General features: G+C 33.8%; 2 protein-coding genes across 4 annotated transcripts in view; one reads left to right on the top strand and one right to left on the bottom strand.

Annotated features, from left to right (window-relative positions):
• The window catches only part of LOC123682785 (potassium voltage-gated channel protein Shaw-like), a 403,607-nt gene that overhangs the window by 156,080 nt on the left and 221,829 nt on the right, over positions 1 to 25,698 (bottom strand). The gene's annotated exons all lie outside the window — the stretch shown is intronic.
• Positions 2,426 to 25,698, top strand: part of LOC123682788 (potassium/sodium hyperpolarization-activated cyclic nucleotide-gated channel 1-like) — a 120,440-nt gene continuing 97,167 nt past the window's right edge. The window contains exons 1-4 of the mRNA XM_045621573.1: positions 2,426 to 2,795; positions 11,802 to 12,026; positions 20,088 to 20,256; positions 22,518 to 22,725. Of these exons, the coding sequence (XP_045477529.1) occupies positions 2,509 to 2,795; positions 11,802 to 12,026; positions 20,088 to 20,256; positions 22,518 to 22,725 (889 nt within the window). The 5' untranslated portion in view covers positions 2,426 to 2,508. The remainder of the gene's footprint in view (positions 2,796 to 11,801; positions 12,027 to 20,087; positions 20,257 to 22,517; positions 22,726 to 25,698) is intronic.

The raw sequence follows: 25,698 nt of genomic DNA, 5'->3' as shown, positions 1-25,698 counted from the left end.
TCAATGGAATCTTTTTATGTATTTCGATTCGTAATAACATTCTCAACAACAAAGCTCATATCACCTTTCTTCCTAAAGTGGAAAATGAGCGACTTATTTTGAAATATTTATTTCTTCCACTAGTACAAAAAATTTATTTGTTTTGGCGAATAAACCTCATGATTGTCTGAACAACCATTTTTTTGTTACTAATAGCAAAATGAGACAAAAAAAAAAGTGCCCTGTGATGTGAACTCGTGAAACCCGTGATCATCATGTAGCACCACTCAATCGACACCACTAAGCTATTTGATATTAATAGACAAAACGATAATTTCCATCTTAAAGCCATTCCGCTAGCCGCATTCATTTTGTGAATCAATAGTGTAAATAGAAGGACCCAAATATGTGTTCAACAAGAACGCGGTGTTTTTGACCATTTACTCGATATTTTATAGCGCTTTATCAAATCAGTTTGTTATAAATGGTTTCTATTAATACAACTGTCTTATTTTCAAATGAGCTTTGTTGTTGAGAATGTTATTACGAATCGAAATGCATGAAAAAATATAGGGTGTCCCATTGAAAAAAATACCATTTTATGAAATATTATGACAACGCAACTATCAATTTTTTTTTTTGGCATCGAGAAGACCACTAAAAATGCTACTAGTTTGCCCATTTAACCGACATCGTAGCATCAATAATAACGGAGTTAGCAATGGTGCAGACTTAATTTGAAACACCCTGTATTGTTTATTTCACATAAAAACGTAAATTCTGAAATTTCAAAATAAAGATTCCACAAGGATTATTCCTCAATTTGTATATCTGGTGTCGTGATAGCTGCAAAAATATTCTTTCAAAATGATTAAATGAAATAAATAGGTTCCTATTTTCTCAAAAAACTACTTATTTATTTTGTTTAACAAATAGATATACCTACGATGTAAAATTTCCAAAATGGGTTACGTCATTTTTTTCAAGCTCGATACACTCAGGTGCAGAAAAAACGTAACAAGTTGATTTTTAGTGAAGTCTATAGTTTACTTATTTTGAGCTCAATTTTCGAAATTTTTTCAGTTAACTGTGGACTATTCATTTTTGTGGTAGAAATGAACTTGTCATCAACAGTTTACTTCAATAAATGAAATTTCCTTCAAGATGTTATTCGAAACCTAATCGACAGTATGAAACGACGTATGCAGGCAGTAAATAAAAAAAAGTTAATATGAATTAAAAGAAAAATTCTTTAGATTTTTAACGTTGAATTGATTTGTTTTGATTTTTTACTCGAATTCAATCAGTTTGCATCAATAGATTTTGAACTGATTGCTTATCATTATAACTAAAGAACATATTATTGCCTTCATATTTGTAGACTCATAAACTGAGCTTTCGAACTCACATGGTACAATGAGCAAAGCCACATCGTAAAAATTCCTTAATTTATTTGAATTGGGTAAACTGTTTATTTGTCCCTTAAAAATTAAGAGGTGCATTCAAAACAATGAATCAAAAAAGAAAATGTTAAAAAGGAATGGCTCTCCATGAAAATTGGTAATTTGAAAATATTTTACCACGAAATTATTCAAGCGGATGTTTCAAAATTAGAGCTTTCAAACTTTTGATCAACCCTGTATTGTGACTAATGAGCCAGCATTTAACAGAATATTGAATATGCTCTCAACTTTTAGCGTTTTTTTTTTTACTTTAGTGTATACAGTTTCGAACGAATTCGCAGTTTCTAATTAAGATTTCACGCAAACAAACAAACAATACTCAGCAGGTACTGATGGTTAACAATGAAAAAAAGCTGAACAAAAAGCTGTTTAATTCGAAATCTCAGCTGATAACATCAACTGTTATCACGAAACAAATTAAGTCAGGACCGTACTTCGTGAAAAAATTTACTTTGAAAAAAAAGTGTGGCATTCAGAGTGATTTCGAATTCACTAGATTGAATTATGTATTTTTCCATGGCAATAACGGCATTTCTCTAAAAGGTTTTAAAAATATTGATCTGGCAATCTGAAGGAAAAATTCATACAGCCCTAAAAATATTACATTCGAGGGAAACGTTTTAAAGGGTAGTATGTCATGGATATTAGAAATTTATGCCAAAATTGTTGTCACCCTGTATCTCCGAAACTAATAGGTAGTCACAAACAGAGAAGATGGATGACTTGCATTCACCACCAGACTATGGTCAACCACTCATGTATCAATCTGTATATGTTGAGTTTTTTTCAATTTTAATACATCAGAAATAAGGGAAAAAGGAATAGTTGAATAATATATAAAAGTAAATATTTTCAGCGCTAAGTACTATTCGAAAATTAAATCAGCATTCGATATTATTATTTGCTTCTATGAGGCTAATAATAATAACAAAATATGTATTCCATCGGGATAGATCAATGATGTATTCCTACAATGGATCAATATGTCTATGCCGATAAATTGAATAAAAAATACTCTTTGGTCAACTTATCTCTATTATCACTTGTCATAAAAACTTTTTGACAGATGCGGAAATCACGAAATTTATCTAGCCAGTTGATCGGAGGAAGCTCGAATGAAGGACATGCTTGCACTGTGGAAAAGCAGACTTCTGGCAGTTTTCTGCCCCAGTTACCCAAAGAAGCTAATTGCTGCCAACGTCTCATACGGCGCTATAAAAAATTCATTCAGGTTTCGAAGAAAGATCCTTTGACCCAGGAATACTTCAGAAGCACAACAGGATTTTTGAATGAAAGGAAGAGGCATGCCCAGTCTAAATATAGCTACATCATTCATCCCTTCAGTGATTTCGCGTGAGTAGAAAAAGTATATGTCAAGGACGTTTGAAACATTACCTCTCATTCGAATTTGAAATCTCGATAATTCTGATGATATAATAATGTGACGAGTGAATAAAGAATCGATGTGTTTCTGAACATCTCTGAGGATATGAGTCTGGGATATTACAATCATGGAAACAATTTCGAAATAATATGCGTGCAAGATAAAGACGTTTATTCAACAAATTTATGTTCGATTCTTACTTGATAGCTTCATTTGAAATTAAATAATGATAAACTTAAATGTCTCTTGATTATCGACGAAATGAGTAGATAAATTAAGCTATAGCCTTATAGTCCAGTAGACAAATACAAGAGAGGTGGGTCTGCTGGAAAGAAGTCCGAACTTAATGAAACTTCTACAGTATGTTCGGGGGTGTTGTGGGATGACTCTGTCAAATTATCCAACACGAGGAGCCTTTGCTATCTTGAGGTGGGCCGAAGAACCTCAACATTTCCGGATTTATTCAGTTTTTGGCTCATAACCTCTAAACTAATTAGTTTTCGACCAAAACGTATATTTTTGAAATTGTAGAGCATTAAATTATCTACAATTTTGTTTCCACATACTTTTTCGTGAACCTCAAATCAATTGAGATATAGTCGACCAAAATTAGTCCAGTAGACAAAGAAAAAAAGTGGGGTCTGTCAGAAAAAAAATTCGAACTTGATGAAACTTCTACAGATTGTTCGGAGGTGTTGTGGGATGACTCTGTCGAGTTATCCAACACAGGACCCTGTGCTAACTTGAGGAGGGACGAAGAACCCTAAGAATTTCGGACTTTTTTCGGTTATATACAATCATTATTTTTAATATAATAATAATAGAATATCTAATCTGTTTAATGAACGATATAGTCTTTTAGGAGAAAAATATGCTAATAAAATAATTCCTCCAAAAAATTTTATAGATAGAGATAATTTTGTAGATAAAACGATATTCTTACACCCTACTGATAGATTAGAGGTTGAAAAGATTATTAATGGTCTCAAAAATGGAAAATCCGCTGGTAATGATGGTATAAAGGCTGAAACACTGAAGGAAATCTGCAAAGAAATTTCAGACCCTCTTTCACAACTAATTAACAACTGCATGTCAAGCGGATGCTTTCCCAACATACTAAAAACAGGTGTCATCAAACCACTTTATAAGAGTGGCTCTACATTCAAAATGGAGAATTATAGACCTGTTACAATAATATCCAACATTGCGAAAATATTTGAGAAGATAATAGCAAATAGAGTTGTGTCATTCTTGGAAAAAAATAATATTATCTCGGATTGTCAGTTCGGATTCCGTCCCAAGAGGAGTACTGAGGATGCAATTAAAAAGTTGACAAATCATATTTACGGCAGCTTAGACAGAAAACTCCCATGCTTAAGTCTGTTCATTGACCTCTGTAAGGCATTCGACACTGTGTGTCATGAAACTTTATTACATAAGCTTTATCGGTATGGCTTGAGAGGAATATGCTACGATCTATTAAAGGACTATTTATACAACCGGGAACAATATGTCGATTTGAATGGCGTCAAGAGTGAAAAAAGGAATATTACATATGGGGTGCCCCAAGGTACTGTTCTGGGTCCCATATTGTTCAACATTTATTTGAATTCCCTGTTAAGTTTGGAGTTGCAAGGCGAAATTATTTGTTATGCAGACGATGCAGCGATATTTTATAACTCGAGTTCGTGGTTTGAACTGAAGAACAAGGCAGAACAAGATTTGCATCAGATACAACAGTGGTTCAGATATAACAAACTAACATTAAATGTAGCCAAAACAAAATACTTGACGTTTAGCTCCTACTCCTCCGGTATTCCTAATATGGGACCCTTGGGAGAAGCCAATGGAGTAGAGATCGAAGAAGCAGATCATATTAAGTACCTAGGAATAATCATAGACCGTCACCTAAAATGGGATCTTCAAGTGGACAATGTAGTACGAAAGATACGATTCATGCTGGGCCGTTTTAGAAGGATGGCCGAAATTTTGGACTTCAAGCAAATGAAGACTCTCTATCACGCATTAATTGAGTCCCATCTATCGTACGGCATTCTGGGTTGGGGTGCAGCATATGATTGCCACCTCAACAGGCTGAAAATAATACAAAAATCATTCTTAAAAATTATCCTAAGAAAAAGCAGAACGTACAGCAGTGAATGGACGTATAAAGAAGCGGAAGTTATGGATCTGGCACAACTATATGCATTTAAGACTCTGATGGATAATCATAAAAATAAAAATGATATAACACACTCTACTCATACATATCCCACGAGAATAAAAGGTACTCGTCCCACTACTATAAGAGCTGAAAAGACAATTGGCCAAAGATGCAACCAATACTTGGCTCCAAGAATATTCAGCATTCTACCTGAAGATATAAGGAATATCCAAAATTGTTATCAGTTTAGATACAAGCTAAAAATATGGATAAAAAACACCGAAAGAACACTGCTCTACAATATTATAAACTCTAAATAAATAATAAAATAAATGTGTGTATATATGTATGTATATATATATATATATATATATATATATATATATATATATGTATATGTGTGTAAATATTACTTACCCGAATCTTGACCAACTACTCGATAACTGAGAATTTACCCGAATTGTGACATAATACACGGATATGGATATGGATCACCGAATTGCGACACTGAACCTGAATTGGACTATTCACACTGGATTGAGAAAAGACCGAAAATGGAATGATACTCTGCATCTACTTACCTACACATTAAGGCTAATGTAAAATTTTGTAATATTTGTGATTTTACTCACAGAAAACCATTTTACTTGGTTTTCTCCATTTTTTGAATATTCATTAGTCCCTCATATGTATGTTTATGTATATGTAAACTTTGATGATGAATATATTATTATTATTATTATTATTAATTCATTCTTGGTTATTTTTTATTGATTTAACCTAGTTGATGTGATTATTATGGTTCAAAATAATTATGGGTTGATGGAATTCACACTAAGGTGATAACATGCCACGATAACATTGAAATATCTGCTCTTCACATAATTATAGGCTCCCCCCTCCACCTCCCAATATTTCAATATGTCGATATTGATTGGTAAATACTATATTCACCATAAAACGGCAGGTAATTGAATTTTGATTCGCTGCATCTCGGTTTATATGAGGTTAAGAAAAAAATTCAAGAAACAAAATATATAGGGAATTCAATTATAATTAAAATGTGACGCAGGAGGTAACTTCGTACTACTTTCCTACGTAATTCAATTATTGTTCGAATTGACATAACCTCTGTCAATTTGTATTCTATGAATTCAATTATGTTCGATTGAATCAATCCATTTCCTGATTGAATTCCATTTCAAAAATAAATAAAAATAAATTAAATTTCATTGTTTGTCTTCCGAACTCTGGCATTTATTGAGAATTTTAACAAAATGAAGCTACATATGTGAAGCAATTTTTGTTTACATCCATTAATAATCATGAAAATTGAAATTCGTTATTTTCGTTTAATGACATTATTTACATCAATAGGTAATGGAGAAAATACACACATGATTGAATATTAATTTAAAAATATATCTGTTACAAAATAGTGAAGCGAACAGCGAGGCGAATAGAGAACTGCAGAATAGGTAGGGTTAGTTGAACAGACGTTTGGGGTATGAAATGCTCCGAACGAACTGAACCTCGCGCCCTCTATATATGTATATACCCATTCAGGAATTATTGACATCCCGGGTGGCTTTGGAAAATCGAAATTAAGTTGGTACTGGCTCATTCAGTAACATTTCGAATTGCAGATTTCGGGTTGGCATTGGAAATGTCATTGACAGGAGGTTAGATTTCAGTTTGTTTGTGTTAATGGTTTTGATCGAAGAAATTTTGAAACTTAAAAGTTGTATCAATTTCAAACACACATTGATTAGTTTATTTGAGTATTTCTCACAGTACTGTTTGAAAAAAGAAAAAGGCAAGTCATTACAACCTGGATTATTAGTGGAAGAAAACCTGTGCAATACGATTTCACCTTCAAAGAATCATTGAATGATTTTATTGTTACCAGAAGCCGAGCCAAAAGCAACCAATATATCAGCCTGGATGAAATTTGACCAAAAAGCATCTGGATTTTAATCAATCAAAGACAACATTACATAAACTTAATTGGTGACAAGTTCAAACAGTTAATGAAAGGAAAATTCTTATTGATAAACATCAAGAATCATTGTAAAATGCACATTTTCAATGAAAAATAACAAAAAACTGAAAAATACGAGGGGGCGTTAAAGTAAAGAATTACCGAAACTTGGTTATTTGAAAATGCCAACATTATTCAACAGTGGACTCTAGAAAGAAAACAGAATGTTTTTCAAGTATATTCAAGGGTAAAAGTAGAAGGAGCACTATTTTGAATGCTGGATATTTAGATTTTTACCTGGATGTTTTGTTTTGACAGTAGTGATTATGAGGATTATATAAATCTATGAAGAGAGAATTATTTTATAATTGGATTGCTAAACAAAGTCTTGGCATTGCATCTATAGTTTATTTATATTCTATATTGAAATTAAGCATTGTTTTATCTGTTTTTTGTTCTTCAATGAGTTATCCAAAAATCTTATAAATTCCAATTATAGAATTTTTACTGAGTATTTAATCAAAAAATATATTCAGAAGAGTAACTTCCAAGAATTTCTTCACCTCTTACCCACTTGAAGATAATAATAGAATACAATAAAATTTTGAAATTCACAAATTAAAAATGATTTCATGCAAAAATGCTTTTAGTGAGTGAGTTAAAGCTGTTATGGGCAAAATAATTTATGTAATTTAACAGAAACTAGTATAAAAGCATTTCAATAAAAAACAGAAAACTTGAGTACAAATAGTACCTATATTTCTCATACAAGTTTAATCAATCATTCATGTTATGAACAGTTTCAATAAATAGTGACTTTAGAAAATAATTTACACATCGGCTGATAAATTGGTTCCAATTTTGAAAGTTACAGTACAACTGTGATGTCAAAATTTTTCATATACTAAATGGATTCTTTGAATTTTATTTCTGTCTCATTATGATATGGCTCTTCCATTCACTAAGCTACACTATTTAAATTTATCAACCAGTTTTTTCTGTTTTCTTCACCAGTTGAGACACCACAGTTAAAATGATCCATAAGAGTTATTTGATAAGAATTTTGCAAGCAGGTTGGTATCCAGTGTCCATCAGTAATGCAACAATTTTTGAAGAGCCTTTGGTGAAAAGGAATATGCATATTTTAATGATCTTCAATGGGGTCTTTCATGGGCGACTCTTAAATGAATAGATATCTCTTCATTGGATTTCCTTGAAATGATATAGCATTTCACTATATTTTTACGTTATATAATCTGAATTTCAATTTATGGAATCATGACTGTATGCGTCCCTTCGTAATAATCGTAATTTCGAAAATTCAGGATCTTTCGGATACAAAAATGATGAAAATAATTTAAACTGGTTATTTCTATGATGAACCATAGCAATTTTTAGTGATATTTTTGTAACCAGAAATAAAGCCGCGACTAGACGTTCATGGCCTACTTCGATGTCAATAATTCCTGAATGGACTGTATGTTAAAGCAAGTGTATTAGGATTTCTGTGCAATAAAGTCCTTTATTATTATTATTAATATTTTTCTGAGACCCGACAGATTTGTTTAAATTTTTTCGGTTATTTGCAGGGTCGATAGAATGCCAAGATGCAAGAATTTAAAAGAAGGACGGAATTTTTGTGGGTGTCGATTTCATGATGAGAAGGAGCAATATCAAATATAAATCAAGTAGACAAATTCGAATGCAAAATATTTTTCAATGATTGTTTTGCGTTATACAGGGTATTTTCTAATTGTGCCGCAAAAGTTCAAGAGATGATAGTACCTATCAAAATAAGGAAAAATTTGTATAGGTAAACAATGAACATATGTTCCAAAAAGGTTTTCTCTTCGAATTACAGCCATCCGAACTGTTCATTTTGATAATACATTTTCTAACCCATTTATTGAATAAAAATGGCATTAATTGTTGCCTTATCTCGAAAACGGATCATCCTTTCGAAAAATATAAAAACATTTTTTTCTGAAATTTTTCGGAGTTTTTGAAAAAAAAATGAGTGGGAGTTTTATGCATTCCACCTTAATTCTTCAGAGAAAACTACTACTCCTCAAACCTAAAACTAAAATCAGCATAATATATGGCGTGAAAAGTTGCAACTGTGACAAAATTTCCATCTAAATCAATGCTATCGAAAAAAATTATGAATAAAATGAAATCTTGGGATGGCTGTATTCAAAGAGGATCCTTTATTGTAGTAATGGTTATGAAAACTTTTTTTCTTATTCTGATGAGTACTATCACCTCATGAAGTTTTGATTCACAATTAGGAAACACCGTGTATAATATATTGCGTGGAACTGTGTACACGAACGTCTCGATGAGGAATTAAATTGTACTTTTCAAAATTGCAAAGCGCCTTCGGCTAGTAGGCATTACCTACTCGTCAGGTGTACGATAAGGAAATCTTCTATAATAAAATGCTCAAAACATTGCACAAACAATTGTCCAAACAGATCCCACAACTGTTTTTTTGATGTGGGTTAGCCAATGATATGTTTTAAAATGAACGTTCTGATCGAAAACTAATCAAGTTAAAAGTTATAAGCAAAAAACCGAAAAAAGTGCCAAAAAAGTTAGGATTCTTCGGCCCTCCTCAAGTAAGCATAGGGTCCTTGTGTTGAATAACTTGACAGAGTCATCCCACAACACCTCCGAACAACCTGTAGAAGTTTTATCAAGTTCGGAATTTTTTCCAGCAGACCCCACTTTTTTTGCATTGTCTACTGGACTATTATTTTGATCGACTGTATCTCAATTGATATTGGGTTTACGGAAAAGTTTTTAGAATACTAAATTGTAAAGAATTTAATGCTCTACATCTTCAAAAATGAACGTTTTGGTAGAAAACTCATTAGGTTAAAAGTTATGAGCAAAAAACCGAAAAAAGTCCGAAAATGTTGAGGTTCTTTGGCCCTGCTCAAGTTAGCACAGGCTCTCATTGAGAGCTCCAGAAGTTTCATTGAAATTTTTTCCAGGTAAATGTACCGGGTTTTTCACCATAATTTGACCGCCCCTTTAACTTTGTTACTAAAAGATGTACAAAAAAATGTTTTTCACAAAAGTTTCACGAAATCGACTAGTGTTTTTTAAAATGATTTCACAAAACGAAATATATATAGAGTGAGCAACATATTGATAGCAACTTCATTTTTTCAAATGGAACACCCTGTATATTTCTCTATATTTTTTTAGCTCTTTTTCCCCTGATTTCAAATATATTACATATGTTTGGCCTATCTCTCTTATTCTGAGTACCACATAGTTTCAAATTTTAAGAACCACCTCACACCTGGCATGCTCAGTAATCAGTTTTCAAATGGTAGGCTGCGATAACTCAAGATGTCCTTTTTTGAGTTATCTCGTTGGCAACGATATGACATAAAGTCAAATTGCCAACGAGATAACTCAAAAAAAGGCATTTTAAAAACCACCTGGCTTGCTCAGTAATCAGTTTTCAAGTGGTAGGCTGCGATAACTCATAATGCCCTTTTTTGAGTTATCTCGTTGGCAATTTGACTATATGTCATATCGTTGTCAACGAGATAACTCAAAAAACGGCATTTTGAGTTATCGCAGCCTACCACTTGAAAACTGATTACTGAGCAAGCCAGGTGGTTTTTAAAATTTGAAACTCTGTGGTACTCAGAATAAGAGAGAAAGGCCAAACATATGTTATATATTCGAAATCAGGGGAGAAAGAGCTAGTCAAATATAGAAAAATATACAGGATGTTCCATTTGAAAAAATGAAGTTGCAATCAATATGTTGCCCACTCTGTATATATTTCGTTTTGTGAAATCATTTTAAAAAACACTAGTCGATTTCGTGAAACTTTTGTGAAAAACATTTTTTGTACCTCTTTTAGTAACAAAGTTAAAGGGGGGGTCAAATTATGGTGAAAAACCCGGTACATATCTACTGGACTATTAGTACTACTTCTGAAAATTTTTTCTATTCTACTAAAATGACGGATATGTGTTTAGACATAGAAATACAAAGATCAAAAAACGAAACACTACTGTCGCAGTTCGTACCTACTATATAGTGTCAAGATAGCCGCTTCAGGCTATGTATGAAATTAATTTAGAGAGAAAGGTAGCGTGGAATGTGAACAATATATCTTTTTTTCGGCAACCGTCCGGGAAGTGCTCGCTTCCCGGACGCTTTTTCTCTGAGAAAGTAGCATTTCCCGGCCTAGTCCGGAAAGTACGTACTTCCCGGACTAGGCCGGAAAAGAATCATAGAATCCATAACAACCGAGATAACGGCTGACAGTTCATATGAAATTAGTTGTCAAAAATTTGCATGTTTTTTGATCGCAATCGCAATAAAATATGGAAAGCAGCAGCGATAGTATTATTTTACAGGGTTGCCGAAAAAATAATGTACGCAACACGCCCGAAAATGGTTTTTTTGGACTCACAGACTTCCAGGACTCGCTAACGCTCGTCCTGGAATTTTGTCTATTCGTCCAAAAAAACCCTATTTTCCGGACTTGTTACGTAAATTACTATTATTTGTATTTTCATTCTTTTGACATACTATGAAAGATTCTTTCGATTGCGAACCAATGTTGCAGTAGGACTCATATCGATTCGAAGTCGTTATCAGCAATTAATCACTTTATTTTTTTGGTATTCATATTCCATATTTTCGAAACCTAAAAAATTATATTGTTTTAACCGAGCATGTAATTCCTTGATTATTGATTATATTATCCATACATTGACATTGTTGGAAAAAACTAAGGAATAAATACATCTGTATCTAATATTAAGCCCATTTCACATTTTAAATTTTTATTTTCAGATTTTGTCGAGAGGTTATATTATCGATTGCCCTATCCTCGGTATACATTTGCGCGCCGCTGGTAGCATTTTTCAACGATTTAGGAATTTGTGACCATCCTTTGATTTATATGCAAGAATTTATGACAAGTGTTATTTTCGTTTCTGATATCTTCGTCAGATGTTTTATAGCCATTGAAAACAGAGAAACCAAACAAGTGTTATTAGAGCAGGAGACAATAATTAGGTGAGCAATATAAATATGAAAGAATTCATTATAGAGGGTGTCCCAAGTTCGAGTGCTCATCAGACGATTATTGAAAGCTGAAATATTTTTTAATTCATCATATACGCATAGTAATAATATTTATTTGTCTCGAATGAGATGCTCAAAATCTAAACACAATTTAGTGGCAGGGCCGGTGTTAGGGGTGAAACATTGAAGCCATCGTTTTAGGTGCCTATATTTGAGAGGCGACAATTCGGCCCAGTTTGTTGGCCTCCTGTCCATATTTCATTCTTGATTCTTAAAAACAATATGAGGTTGTTCCGCTCCGCTGCTATTGTCAACATTGCTCTGAAATAAAAATCTCAAAACCGCCCTTACTTAACCGTATTAATGTATTAATAAATAATACGCATGACAACCTTACCATATTACTGCAATATAAACAGAATACCCTATAACTTTCATTGAAAGATGGATCAAATAATTATGTATATCATAAAAACGAAAACAAAAGAAGGGAGAAAAAAGGTCTACATTATCATCGAAGCAGGCGCTGTTTTTTTTTGTGAGGTGGGATGGTTATCAGGGAAGGCATGCTGCTATTGATGCTTTTTCAGCAGGCGTGCCAAAAATTGTTTGCTTCAGGCTCCAAAATTACTCGCTCCGGCCATGTTTAGTGGTCAACATTCATTGATTTAATTGAATAATTTTCTCAGTTTATGCGGCTCAAATTTCATACTCAAATAGTCAAATCAAATCAAATTTCAAATATTCAACCTTGGTTTTGAATCTCCTCAAATTAATTATAGTTCTTAATCATTTTATTTCTTTTCCTACAACTGCTATGGAAAGTAGCGAATTCTTCATAGCTTACACAATTTCAAAACTATGTATTGCTCATACTGTGGGAAATATTATTCCCCATGGCACTTTATCCACACCTCGCTTGGTAGACCATTGAAATTGGGCTTTTGAGTCGTTTCTATGGAAAAGCAAAAAATTAGCACATGCTGTCAACGGAGGTCATTTTGATTTGAATCAAGTCCATTACTTGAATTATTGAAATTTGTGCAGTTGTAGGTAAAGTATAGTGTGCAACATGTGGCGAAAGTCCATTTCTCGCTCGAATGTTTGCGGCACTCGCCTACAAACTTCTACCTAGTTCAGAATTTACTTTCTTGAGACGGAATTTATCCCTTATTTCTAGTATTGTGTTGATGCAACTCACCAGATTTCTCCAACAGTACCTAAATCATTTTTGACAAGATAATTATCAATTTTAAAAATCAATTTGAACTGGTTGAGAATAAGTATTTTGTCGAATTTCATCAACTGCGATTCTCTCTATACCGCAGTTGTTGGCTTATCATAAGGCCATCTCTTATAGCTTTGTTCTGAAGCACCTGTATTTGTTTTAAATTTGTCCTGGCTGTATTCCCCCAGATCTCACACATGTAATTCAGCACAGGCTGAATTTGTGCTGAGTGGAGAAATTTTTACATTAATAAGACCCCTAAGTTTTTCTATAATTTTTTTCTATATGAAGATCCCATTTCAGATTTTCTGTTATATACAGCCCTAAGTGATCAACTTACTGTAACGGCGTATTGTTGATGATCAAACTAATAGCTCTTGTGGTTTTTTGCTTAGTCTTGAAGTGGACAAATACAGTGTTTTCTTTATTGAGTACAAGTTTGTTCTTTCTCAATCATATATCGAACAATTTGAGATCCTAGTTCATTTCTTCCTGTAATATGTTTAGATCTTTTCCGCTTTATGGTAGGACCATATCATCTGCACACATCTAGAATTTACCTTTCAATCTAGTAGCCGAAAAACTCTCCGTATAAATTAAATACAGCAGAGGCCTGAGTACACTACCCTGAGGAACTCCACATATACCTTTTAATTTTTTGCTCTTACTGCCATCAAGACAAACATATTGTCGGCGATTGGTCAAATAGGTTCTTGAATAATCAGTAACCTGGATCATCGTTACCCATTTTTTTTTGAGCTTTTTCAATAACATTTTGATAATAATTATGGTATCAAAAGCTCTTCTCAGGTCAACAAATACTGCTATCATGAGCTCACCTCCATACAGTTGTTATGTTGAATGCTTTTGTGTTTCAGTGCTACTTAGGTAGTGTTTCATTGAACATTTTGATATAATTTTATGCGGGTTTCCCCAACTAAGATCAATATATCAACTGGAAAATGTTGTAATCTTGTATTGCGATTGTTATTATCTTCAATGAATTTCTGTTTGCAGCATATTTCACAAGTACAAACCAATATCTTTGAAGATTGAATTTCCTCAAAAAATTCTCTATAAGTTTCACTATTATTCCGTTTGAACATTGTTTTTATTGAGATGAATAAATCAGAATAATATCACCAAATATTCGTGGAATTTATTTTGTTCTTATTTTATTTGATAATGAATTTGATTCACGTGAGAACCGAATCTATTAAATACTGCCCTTATTGTTTTTTTTTGTATCACAAAGATATCTCTCAAATTTCTTTCAGTTTCCCAGTAAATGATTCCATATTCTAGATTCCTACTTGCTAAGAATAGTTTGGATTCATTATTAAGGTTTTTTCTAGATATTCTGATGGCAAAATTGGTGTGAATCAATTTCTCGCTCAAATATTCCACATGTTATCTAATGTTCATAGTGAGTATGAATACTCTCATTACCTCTACAATATTCATAATATTATTTTTTATAGTAATGCAAGTTATGTTGCTTTCATTATTTCTGTTGGTACTGAAAACAAGAGGGATTATTTTCTTAATATTCAGGCTCACTCATTCTTTTGTAGCCATTCATATGGCTTCTTGAAGAAATTAGTTTCTGCTCGAATCAATGTTTCTTCTTCTGTTCCTAGCAGTAGTTAGCGAATGCTTCATCTTCCTCTGCAATATCTTTCAATTCGTTCAGAAAGACTAGAAATAGAAGCTGAATGGATTCTTCTCAGTCTCTCAGTGAAGATTTTAGATTTTTATTTCATTTTGCAGAAATATGATTTGATCAAATCGAATGTTCTGTGTCTGCAGTTTCTTAGTTCTTGAGGATATAATTTTTTTTTCCAATGGGTTTTTTTCTGGATTTTAGAAGTTACGACCAAGCCTCAGACGTTTCTGGAATTGAGAGGAGGATTGCTCTTCACGTGTACAATGTGAAACCTGAAACCAGTATTGACAATCTTGCCAAAGCGGCCAGATGAATATACCTCCTTCAAGGTAACTTTGCTGAGAAGTGAGAAAGAAAAGGGACTTGATGCAACCTTTTGGCCTAATAATGCATCAATCAGATATTTTTTCCACCGGAAAGTAGAAAACCAACTGATCTGCTTTCCGGGAAGCATTACAGTTTTAGTCTCTTAGAACTAAATGTTGCTCAATTGTTGTTGTTGCTCAATAAGTTCAACAATCTTGAGGTTTTGTTGGAAGATTTGGAGCCTCATATCATAATCTCGTGGAACATTGGTGCAAGAAGTCTGCACTGGAATACGTGGCTGTTCCTGATTTTGAGCTTGCTGTCTCGTATTATCATCTGAGCAGGATTTATGGTGGTTCGATGCTGCTTGTGCGGAGTGGTCTTCAGACTGTAGATCTGGATCTGGGTAGATTTTCTGTGGAGATGTACTGCGAACTGTGTGCTTTGAGATTGAATATCGGTGCCTCTGTGGTGTGTGTAATTAGTGTCTACAGACCTCCTACAGGTGATGATGGGGTATTTTTTGATATTTTAGGGCATGTTCTCCAAGTTTGTAGTAGACTCAGTTCTGTAATCTTTATTTATGATGATTTCGAAATAAATTATCTTGACGAATCTTGTAACCATAGGAAGATGCTAAATGACTTAATTTGTAGTTTCAACTTGAAGATAACTTGCCTGCAGCCAACTAGAATTTCTGTCGATGGTAGGGGTAATAGATCTGAATCTAAAGTAGATTATATATTGACCACTGTTGATGCAAGTGACTGTTTTCGAGGGCAATATTGCCGATCATATGGCATTTTTGTTGAGGTGTACATTCCGCGGCGATCCACCTACACCGGTCGCTTATGCAAGTCGTAGAATAAGAGATGTTTTGACGAGTATTTTATCAAATCTACAGGGCAACTTTGATGAAATTTATCTAGTGAACGAGTTGGATGTTTGCTTTGATTCCTTCTCAAATATTGTTATTTGGCTTGTGGTTAAATATTGTCCCATAAGATCAATCAGACGTGCGTCAAGTAATCTTTACCGTTGGATCACATCAGAAATTCGCCAATATAAACTTAAAGTACTTGCATTGGGTCAGACTAAACATGCATACTCAAGAAGCTGCGAACACTTACAAGAGAGCTAAGTTTGATTAGAGTGCATTACTAACACAAGTCGAGTATAGATATAATACAAATCTCATTCAAAGTTCTAGTAATAAAAACAAAACGGTTTGGAATTTGGTTAACACTATTACTGGAGACAAAAATTTAAGTTGAAAAAAAATTAATTTAAGTGTCAATATCGGAACCGCAAGGAGTCCAAAATGCTTTTGGCAATTATTTTTCGTCATTGGTAGTTTCTACGCTCGATGAATATTTTAGACCCGTTCGGTCATTGTCTTGCACATCTAAGATGGTGTCAAACGGAACTTTTTTGTCTATCCTGTTAGCGAGGAGGAAGTAATTTCGACAGTTATGAACTTAAAGAATAAAAGTAGTACTGGACTGGATCCCTTGTCTACGAGTGTGGTAAAAGCTATGAGTATCACAAGACCACTTGCACATATCTTGAATTTGTCAGTGGCTTCCGGTAGGTTCCCGACGAGGTTGAAGATCGCCGCTGTAACGCCTATTCACAGAAAGAATGCTATAGACGATCGATGTAACAAATTATAGACCGATTTCAGAGCTGAGCGTGTTTTCTAAGATCATTGAAAGGATTGTTCATAACAGAATCATGGATTATTTGATATAGGTGGGTTCATCGCGCAGTGCAGTTTCGCTTTTCCCTTATCCTTTTTTCCATTCCTGTATCCCTAGTCTTGTGTGGTCGAATTTTAGTTCTGTAGTTCTGTTATTAGGCAGGAAGATATCGCTTTAGTGATATGCTCACCTTTTGCACAATGTAATAAATGATGTAACACTTTGTTATGGCAATAAAGTATTTTTATTTTTATTTCAATGAATTTGATATTATTAGTCAAAATCACCAAGGTTTCAGAGTAGGACGCTCTACTGAGACGGCATCAGGTGAATTTGTCCAGTGTGTCTATGAACGTTTAAAAGAGGGATAGTTTGTAGAGGGATTGTTTTTTGACCTCGCACGTGCTTTCGAGAGTTTTGGGCTTGGTTTTATTCGGACCAAGTTGTATGATTTGGGCTTCCGGGGTATATTTTTAGACTGGATAATGTGTTATCTCTCGGGAAGATCATTTTATGTGAGAGTTGAGGGCTCATCTTCGGATAGATTTCCTGCTGATATTGGATTTCCTCAGGACTCCTTGTTGGGACCTCCCATTTTTTCACTTTTTATTAATGACTTACCTTAATACGTTGGGTCATCCTTGGTAGTTTTGTTTTCTGATGACACGTCGATGGTGGTTACGATGCGAAGCGTTGGGGGCTCTCTGTTAATTGCGGCCTGATCATGCGTGACTTTTTCCTGGTGTCATTCGAATAATCTGATGGTGAATATATCCAAGACCGAATGCTTATTTTCCAAATTTAGTAATCTTTCGAATCATTTACTGACCATAAAATATGATCAGGAAACAATAAACTTTAAGTCCGTCTCTACATTTTTGGATGTCTATATCGATGGCGGGCTCAGATGGAGCGATCATGTAGATAACCTCAGCACAATGTTGAGCAAATCATACTTTGCTATCAATAAAATAAAAAAATCTCTTCCTTTGACTTCCTTATTTAATGTTTATTACAGCCTGGTATATAGTAACATCAGTTATAACATTATTTTGTGGGGAAATTTGGCAGATGCCTGTGTATGCTTGAGTCATGCAGGTCCGCCTTCTTGACAAATGGAATTTTACCTCTCCCTATTCATTTCGAATTGTCTGATGTACATTAAGGATAACATTTCTTTAATGTCATAGTTTTTGGATCACCATAATTATGGCACCAGGAATGATGTTATGTTGTGCTTCCCCAGGCATAGAACTACCAAGTTCGAGAATTCCTCACTTTACCTTCACTAAGTTTTATAATCATCTTCCCAAAAATGTTGAAAGCCTGGACTCTCGAAGGTTCAAGAAAACCATTAAGTCAATGCTTTTAAAGAAATGTTTTTATAGTGTTGCTAAATTTCTGAATGACAAACTATCCTGATGTGTATATTTCCATTTTTTGTATTTGTATATTGTATGTAAACAATATACCTATTCATTTATTAGTGCCAGTATATTTCAAATTAGTTTGTATTTAATTGACTTATCTCAGACATATTTGCTACGTCCTAAGAGATTCAATAAATTATTATTATAGAAAAAAAAGTTGATAATATTGAGAATTTTCTCTTGTATGTATACAATATACCTATTCATTTATTAGTGCCAGTATATCTCAAATTATTTTGTATTCAATTGACTTATCTCAGACATATTTGCTACGTCTTAAGAGATTCAATAAATTATTATCATTATAAAAAAAGGTGATAATATTGAGAATTTTCTCCTATGAACAAAATTTTATTTATATGGATTTTTTGAGAATATTTTTTGAGAAAATAAAATAATATCATAATTTCAATATTCAGAATTTAAATAGGCCTGGTTCTCCAGAAACGTTTGATAGACCCTCGAAATTTGGACACCCTGCAGTTTAGCTTACTTACTTTACTCTATATCATTTGGTCATCATAAAGAGTAAAGTTATGTGACAACCACCATCATATATATCGGGTGTCCCAAGGTGAGTGGCCTATTAGGTTATTATGGAAACTATTGATGGTAAAGATTTCAAATTTTGTGGATAGATATTTGGCCATGTAAGGTACATTTTTAAAATAATTTCACATTTCCAGTGTTGCCGGATGTACGACAATTTGGCAACAACTTTGTTATTTTGAATGGGACATCCGGTATTTCTATTTTTTTTATGATACTCCATAAAATATTGAATCTATTCACCCTTACTTTTCCATCCCTATCTTCGACGGTTTTTGAGTTATTAATTATTTTTCGAAATTTTAGATCAAATTGGCGTATTACGAAAATGACTCTAGTTCGCTCAATATTTGAGATTTAAGTCAGAAATTTTGCAAGTCGTTAAATATTGATCTGATTTGTGTCACTGCTTCTGAATTATGGTTGTCAATAATACAGGACGGACCAAAAAAAATCATCATTTGCCAAGTCACAAAATTGTAAAAAAGTCTGTGTAAGTGAATAGAAGAATTGTAGAATGTGTTGAACTGATTCCAAAAATTGAAAAATATACTAGGGGTCTAATTTGAAAAAATAGACTTTTTTACAATTTTGTAACTTGGCAATTGATGATTTTTTTTGGTGCGTCCTGTATTATTGACAACCATAATTCAAAAGCAGTGACACAGATCAGATCAATATCTAACGACTTGCAAAATTTCTGACTTAAATCTCAAATATTGAGCGAGCTAGAGTCATTTTCGTAATACGCCAATTTGACCTAAAATTTCGAAAAATAATTAATAACTCAAAAACCGTCAAAGATAGGGATGGAAAAGTAAGAGTGAATAGATTCAATATTTTATGGAGTATCATAAAAAAAATAGAAATACCGGATGTCCCATTCAAAATAACAAAGTTGTTGCCAAATTGTCGTACATCCGGCAACACTGGAAATGTGAAATTATTTTAAAAATGTACCTTACATGGCCAAATATCTATCCACAAAATTTGAAATCTTTACCATCAATAGTTTCCATAATAATCTAATAGGCCACTCACCTTGGGACACCCGATATATCATTCTTCATCATGTTTCATATTGTTTTGAAGAATTTGACAATATGATGTTCATAAGCAAATTCATTCAAAGTGAGGTAGTGAATATTTCATAATTATTGTTTTTTTTTTCAGAAAATATTGTTTTAGCTTCTTCTTCATCTTAGATATTCTTTCTGCTTTTTCTTTTTGTACAATAAATCACATGATTAACCTTGGGACGTACTTCTGGCTCACACACTTGAGATTATTAAAAATCTTACGAATTTTTCTCCTTCTAAAATTTTGGATGCACATAGCTCAGGTGAGTGAACTCTTCAATGTTTCTAGCTTAGCAAGTGAACTTTACTCATTAGAATGACAAACGTGAATAATCGATTGCATCGACCGAAATCAATCAGCCAATGTGAATATTTAACAGATTTACGATAACAATGAGCCAGGTTGTCCCAATTACGTTCCCTAAATCAGCGGAGGACACAGCGTTTCGCTGTGTCCTGCGTGAGCGAACTATTGCGATCGATGCGGCCAAAGCAAATTGATCAAACCTTGGAATATAATAGCGCTATCCTACGTGCCGTCGTATGAGTTGTAAAAATGTTTCACGCGAATTTCGCGCGATGTACGCGATAAAATTATTTGATATTTGCGCGCGGAATTCGCGCGACTGATCTTCCGCAATGCACAATCCCAACCCCAATACCACCATACTTCGGAAGAGTATGGTGTGGACCTTGGCGTTCCCCAGGGCTCCGTGCTGGGACCGTTAATGTTTCTATTATTTATCAATGATTTGCCTCATCATTTAACGTGCCTGTTGCTGACACTGTTTGCGGATGACACTTCGGCCCGGTTGTTATTTCGGCCCGGAGCTGTGGGGAATTACGAGTAGCTTGTGAGACCCTTGTAAAGCAATTTGTTAATTGGTTTCACTCGAATAGGTTGATGCTGAATGTAGATAAGACGGTGTGTGTTTACTTCGGCCTGAAAAATTTCGAGAGGGGTAATTTGAGAATTCGTTATATGGAGGACACCATTGTTCCAAGTGAATGTACCAAATTCCTGGGTGTCTATATAGACCGAAATCTAAGTTGGACTACCCATGTTGATTATCTCTGCAAAAAACTCAACACCACTTTCTTTGCAATACTAAGAGTTAAAAATGTACTTCCTGTTGGTTCACTATTAGACATTTATTATAGCCTGGTTTATTGCCATTTAACGTACAATATTATTTTGTGGGGCAGCTGTGTGGATATCTCAAGAATCTTCATCGCACAGAAAAGAATAATAAGAAAAATATTTAATTTGAGTTCTCGAACAAGTTGTCGGCCAGTATTTTATGCTAATAGGTTATTGCCCTTACCTTGCATTTATATTTTGAAATGTTTTGTGTATGCAAAGGAAAATGAAAAAAACTGGACAAGACTATCCAGCAACCATGAATACAAGACCAGGAATTCACAGATTCTTTTAGTGCCTAAGCACCGAACTCACAAATTTGAATGCTCTCCACTTTATCAAAGCATTAAGTTATTCAATCATTTACCATCTTCTGTGAAATCACTGGACTTACGTAAATTCAAACTTGAAGTAAAGGAAATTTTGTTGAAGAAATGTTATTATTCAGTTGGGGAATATTGTATTGATATTTTGTCTTAGATTTAAGCTTCTATGTAAATATTTTTTTTTTCATGTTGACTTATCGTATATACCTTTTGTATGGCGTTTTAATGGATGAATAAACTTATTATTATTATTATTATTATTATATTTGTCTCGCCGTGTCGTGTTTGTAGATTTCAACGTAGGACATTGAAAGTCGCGCTGATCGCGTCGCCCGCGAAGTACATAAAATTCGCGTCGCTCGCGTCGCAACATTAGTCGCTCACGCAGGACATAGGGTTAGCGTGTTGATCGGATACAAGCGATCAATCAATACCGCACGATTTGTAAATCGTGCGGTATTGATTGATCGCTTGTATCCGATCAACACGCTAACGCTATGTCCTGCGTGAGCGACTAATGTTGCAAAGTCACAGGCTGTAGCCTGTGACTTTGCAAGGACAGAGCCGATGGAACGCTGAGCATTGCTTTTTCGCCCTTAAAACTTGCTTGTGCTCTCTCTCTCTCTCTCTCTTCAAATATACCTTCGTACCTCTTCCTCTGAAGGGTCGTTGGTACTGGGAGGGGAGTGTGTAGTGATCGGAACCACACGAGATATAAAATCAAAAATTTTCTTAGAACGCCTCGCCTAATTACCATCGAAGGTTCAGACTAAAAAAGTGTTTATATGTATAATAGATTTCCGCACTCGATTCTTTCAAATAATAATAACATTGTTCATCACATCATGATGGAAGAAAAAATGCTGATAATTTTCAATGAACATTTGAAATCTCAAACGACTTAATGTTCCACTGGTCCTTGAATAAATGAGTCGACATTACTTCCAAACTATCTTTTTTATTGATGAGTTGAATGGTTCACCGACGGACTTTAAAACCACATCACAGTGTGAGTCAACAGAAATTTTGAATTATTACTAATGAAGATTTTTTTCAGAAATGGAATCTGAGCACCGTCACCATAGAGTTGATGAAATATTCCATAATGACCATCCTGATAATCCACTGGGGCACATGCCTCCTCTACTATATTTCTTCCTCGATAGATAATCGCGAACATGGAGGTTTGGAGGATTATATAATAAGTGGTTCTATTTTCTCCCATTACAGAACATACTTCTACGAAACCATGGGTATATTGATTAGTGAGTATCCGCTATCACTAAATACTTATACAGGGTGTAACATGATTGGTTGGCTATAGCCTAGTCGTAAATGTGAGTCATCCAAGACTGGTCTGAAAAGTAACTTGTTGTGTATCTTAAGACTGTTAGTTTCGAAACTACAGGTGATAAATATGTTCATCTAAATCCAAATAAATTTACAACGAATTCAGAGAATCACAGTTACAACACCCGTCAAAAACATGAACTCACTCTGCCATATAATAGAAATATAATAGAAGACACAGCAAGGTCCAAACTATATATGTATAAAATTATACAATAAACTACCCGATGATTTCAAACAGTGTTGGGGTAGCGTCACAACGTTACCTTGAGTTTCAAAGTAAAGGACTCGCTCTGCTCGCCGAAGGGGCTCCGCCCCTTGGACCCCGTCACTATGCCGGTAGATCCTTCACTGGGTATCCCTCTAGAAAATAAAAGATTTTTTTCGGAAACCTTGTATCGTTAGCTGATTTTAGACGATTCACTCGGTATCCTATGCTGATTCTAGGGTAGAATTCTATATGACTTTTTTCCTAGAACATACCATTTCGCCCTTGCTCACATGAAAATATTTGATGCAAATAACTTTCCATGACGACAAATCAAGGGCGGTCCTAGCCTTAAGTTTGAGGGGGTTCGCCGTTAAGGGTTTCGAGTTTTTCTATGGTACCAAATCCCAGATTACACCGATATCGAGCTTAACCTCTCAAAAATATTTATATTTAGATATTTATATGAATATTTATACAGGGTGTTTCAAGTTCGAAGGCCTATTAGACGTTTCTGGAGAACGGGGCCGATTTGAAATCTGAAAATTCAGAATATGACATTGTTCATGATGCCCTATTCAGCTAAAATATTTTAGAAGTTCTGGCACTTCCGGTTATACAAGAATTAAAAAAAAATTCTTCGAAAAATATATTTGTTTTCATTTTATGTTTCAGATATTATCAAGATTTCCATTCTCAAATACTCTTTGCTAAAATTATTGCGTTAGTTCTCATAGTTTTCAAAATATTAAGAAAAAAACGTAAAAAAGAGAGAATTTCCATAGTCACTATCACGTGAATTATTTTCACTGTGAATATCGTATGCGTGTACTCAATTCATTTTCACAAACTAGAATGATGTTGGAATATCGTGCATATCTTGAATTTGAAAAATATCATCACAGGGTGTTTCAAATATTGTGCTAAAAATTGTGAACAAAATTTGATCATAACTTTCGATTTTCAAAACAGAACCCTATTTTTTTGTGATTTCGTTGAATTCTACGGTAAAAATAAGGGTAGTGTTCAAACATGATTATGCTCTCAAATTCAATAATTCAAGAGTTATTCCAGATTTTATGAATTTATGTTATACGTAGGGTCAATTTCATATGAATCCCCGTTATTCAAATAATGAAATTCTGGATCTATTCCATATCCACGGTGAATGTAACAGAATTGTTTCGAGAACTTGTCGAGCATTCAATCAGAAATATCCACATTTATCACCAATTGACGAGAAGATAATTCGGAAGGATGTTTCAAACTTTCTGTTACTCCCTTTTCATCACCACGCTGATTTTTTCCTGAATTCATAAAATGTATTCTACCGCTTTTTCATATCAATAGAATTGGCACACAGGAGTCCTGCATGATTTTATTTCATTTGGTAGGTAGAGGTTTTTTTCTTCTAGGTAGGTACTCCATCCAGTATAATGGATATTCATGAAGTATGCAACATCCTTTCAAGAAGATGAGGAAATTTCTGATTTAAAATTTGATGAGTTCTACCAATAATTCTAATGCATTCATCGTGAATATGGAATAAGATATTTATAATACAAGTGCAGAACTTATTGTTATTCTTCCAAGAGTTCAAAATGACCGAGTGGTAGAATGAGCCTTCTGTACGAGTTTTAAACATTATGTTCCCGAATTCACTGCCTTTTTATTGAAATTGACGGAAATTTCCATAAATATCTATTAGTGATTTTTGCATTGAAAAATGTTGGTTGGTAGAACAGTTTTCTGTATCACAAATTTGACAAATAATAGATAAATCCGTTCCAGTCTATTTTGTTCCACAAAATGTGCCGGAAAGAACTGATTTGCCACATAATTAGAGAAAAGTATATCCAGAATTTTGTCATTTGAATATCGGAAATACAATTCGTGAAATCAAATTAGTGAAGCTTTGATAATGAAAATACCTGTCACATGTAAAGTAATTAGATATTTAAATTTCTATGGTCATAGAGTATTATTGCTAGTCTGTCTGGAAACAGATCGAATAAAATTGACCCTACGTATAACATAAATTCATAAAATCTCAAATAACTCTTGAATTATTGAATTTGAGAGCATAATCACGTTTGGACACTACCCTTATTTTTTACCGTAGAATCCAGCGAAATCACAAAAAAATAGGGTTCTGATTTGAAAATCGAAAGTTATGATCAAATTTTGTTTACAATTTTTGGCACCCTGTGATGATATTTCTCAAATTCAAGATATGCACGATGTTCCAACATCATTTTAGTTTGAGAAAGTGAATTGACATAGGCATAGGATATTCACAGTAAAAATAATTCAGGTATTTGTGACTAAGGAAATTCTCTCTTTTTTACGGTTTTTCCTTGATATTTTGAAAACTATGAGGACTAACACAATAATTTTAGCAAAGAGTAATTGAGAATGGAAATCTCGATAATATCTGAGACATAAAATGAAAAAAAAATTTTTTTAATTCTTATATAACCGGAAGCGCCTGAACTTCGAAAATATTTTAGCTGAACAATGTCATATTCCGAAATATTAGATTTAGGCCTACAACTTTGCTCCTGCCGTTGGGCAATAGCTGGCTGTAACGGTAAGTGATAGTCGAAATAAATATATCGTAGATGTCATACAATAAGTTTAGTTATTTGTGAACATAACGCCATCGACATGTTAGTCGATT

Source organism: Harmonia axyridis, chromosome 6 (genome assembly GCF_914767665.1).
Source record: "Harmonia axyridis chromosome 6, icHarAxyr1.1, whole genome shotgun sequence".
NCBI classification, from domain to species: Eukaryota; Metazoa; Arthropoda; class Insecta; order Coleoptera; family Coccinellidae; genus Harmonia; species Harmonia axyridis.
The sequence above is the reverse complement of the archived record's forward strand: the minus strand, read 5'-3'. Positions and strand labels throughout refer to the sequence as shown.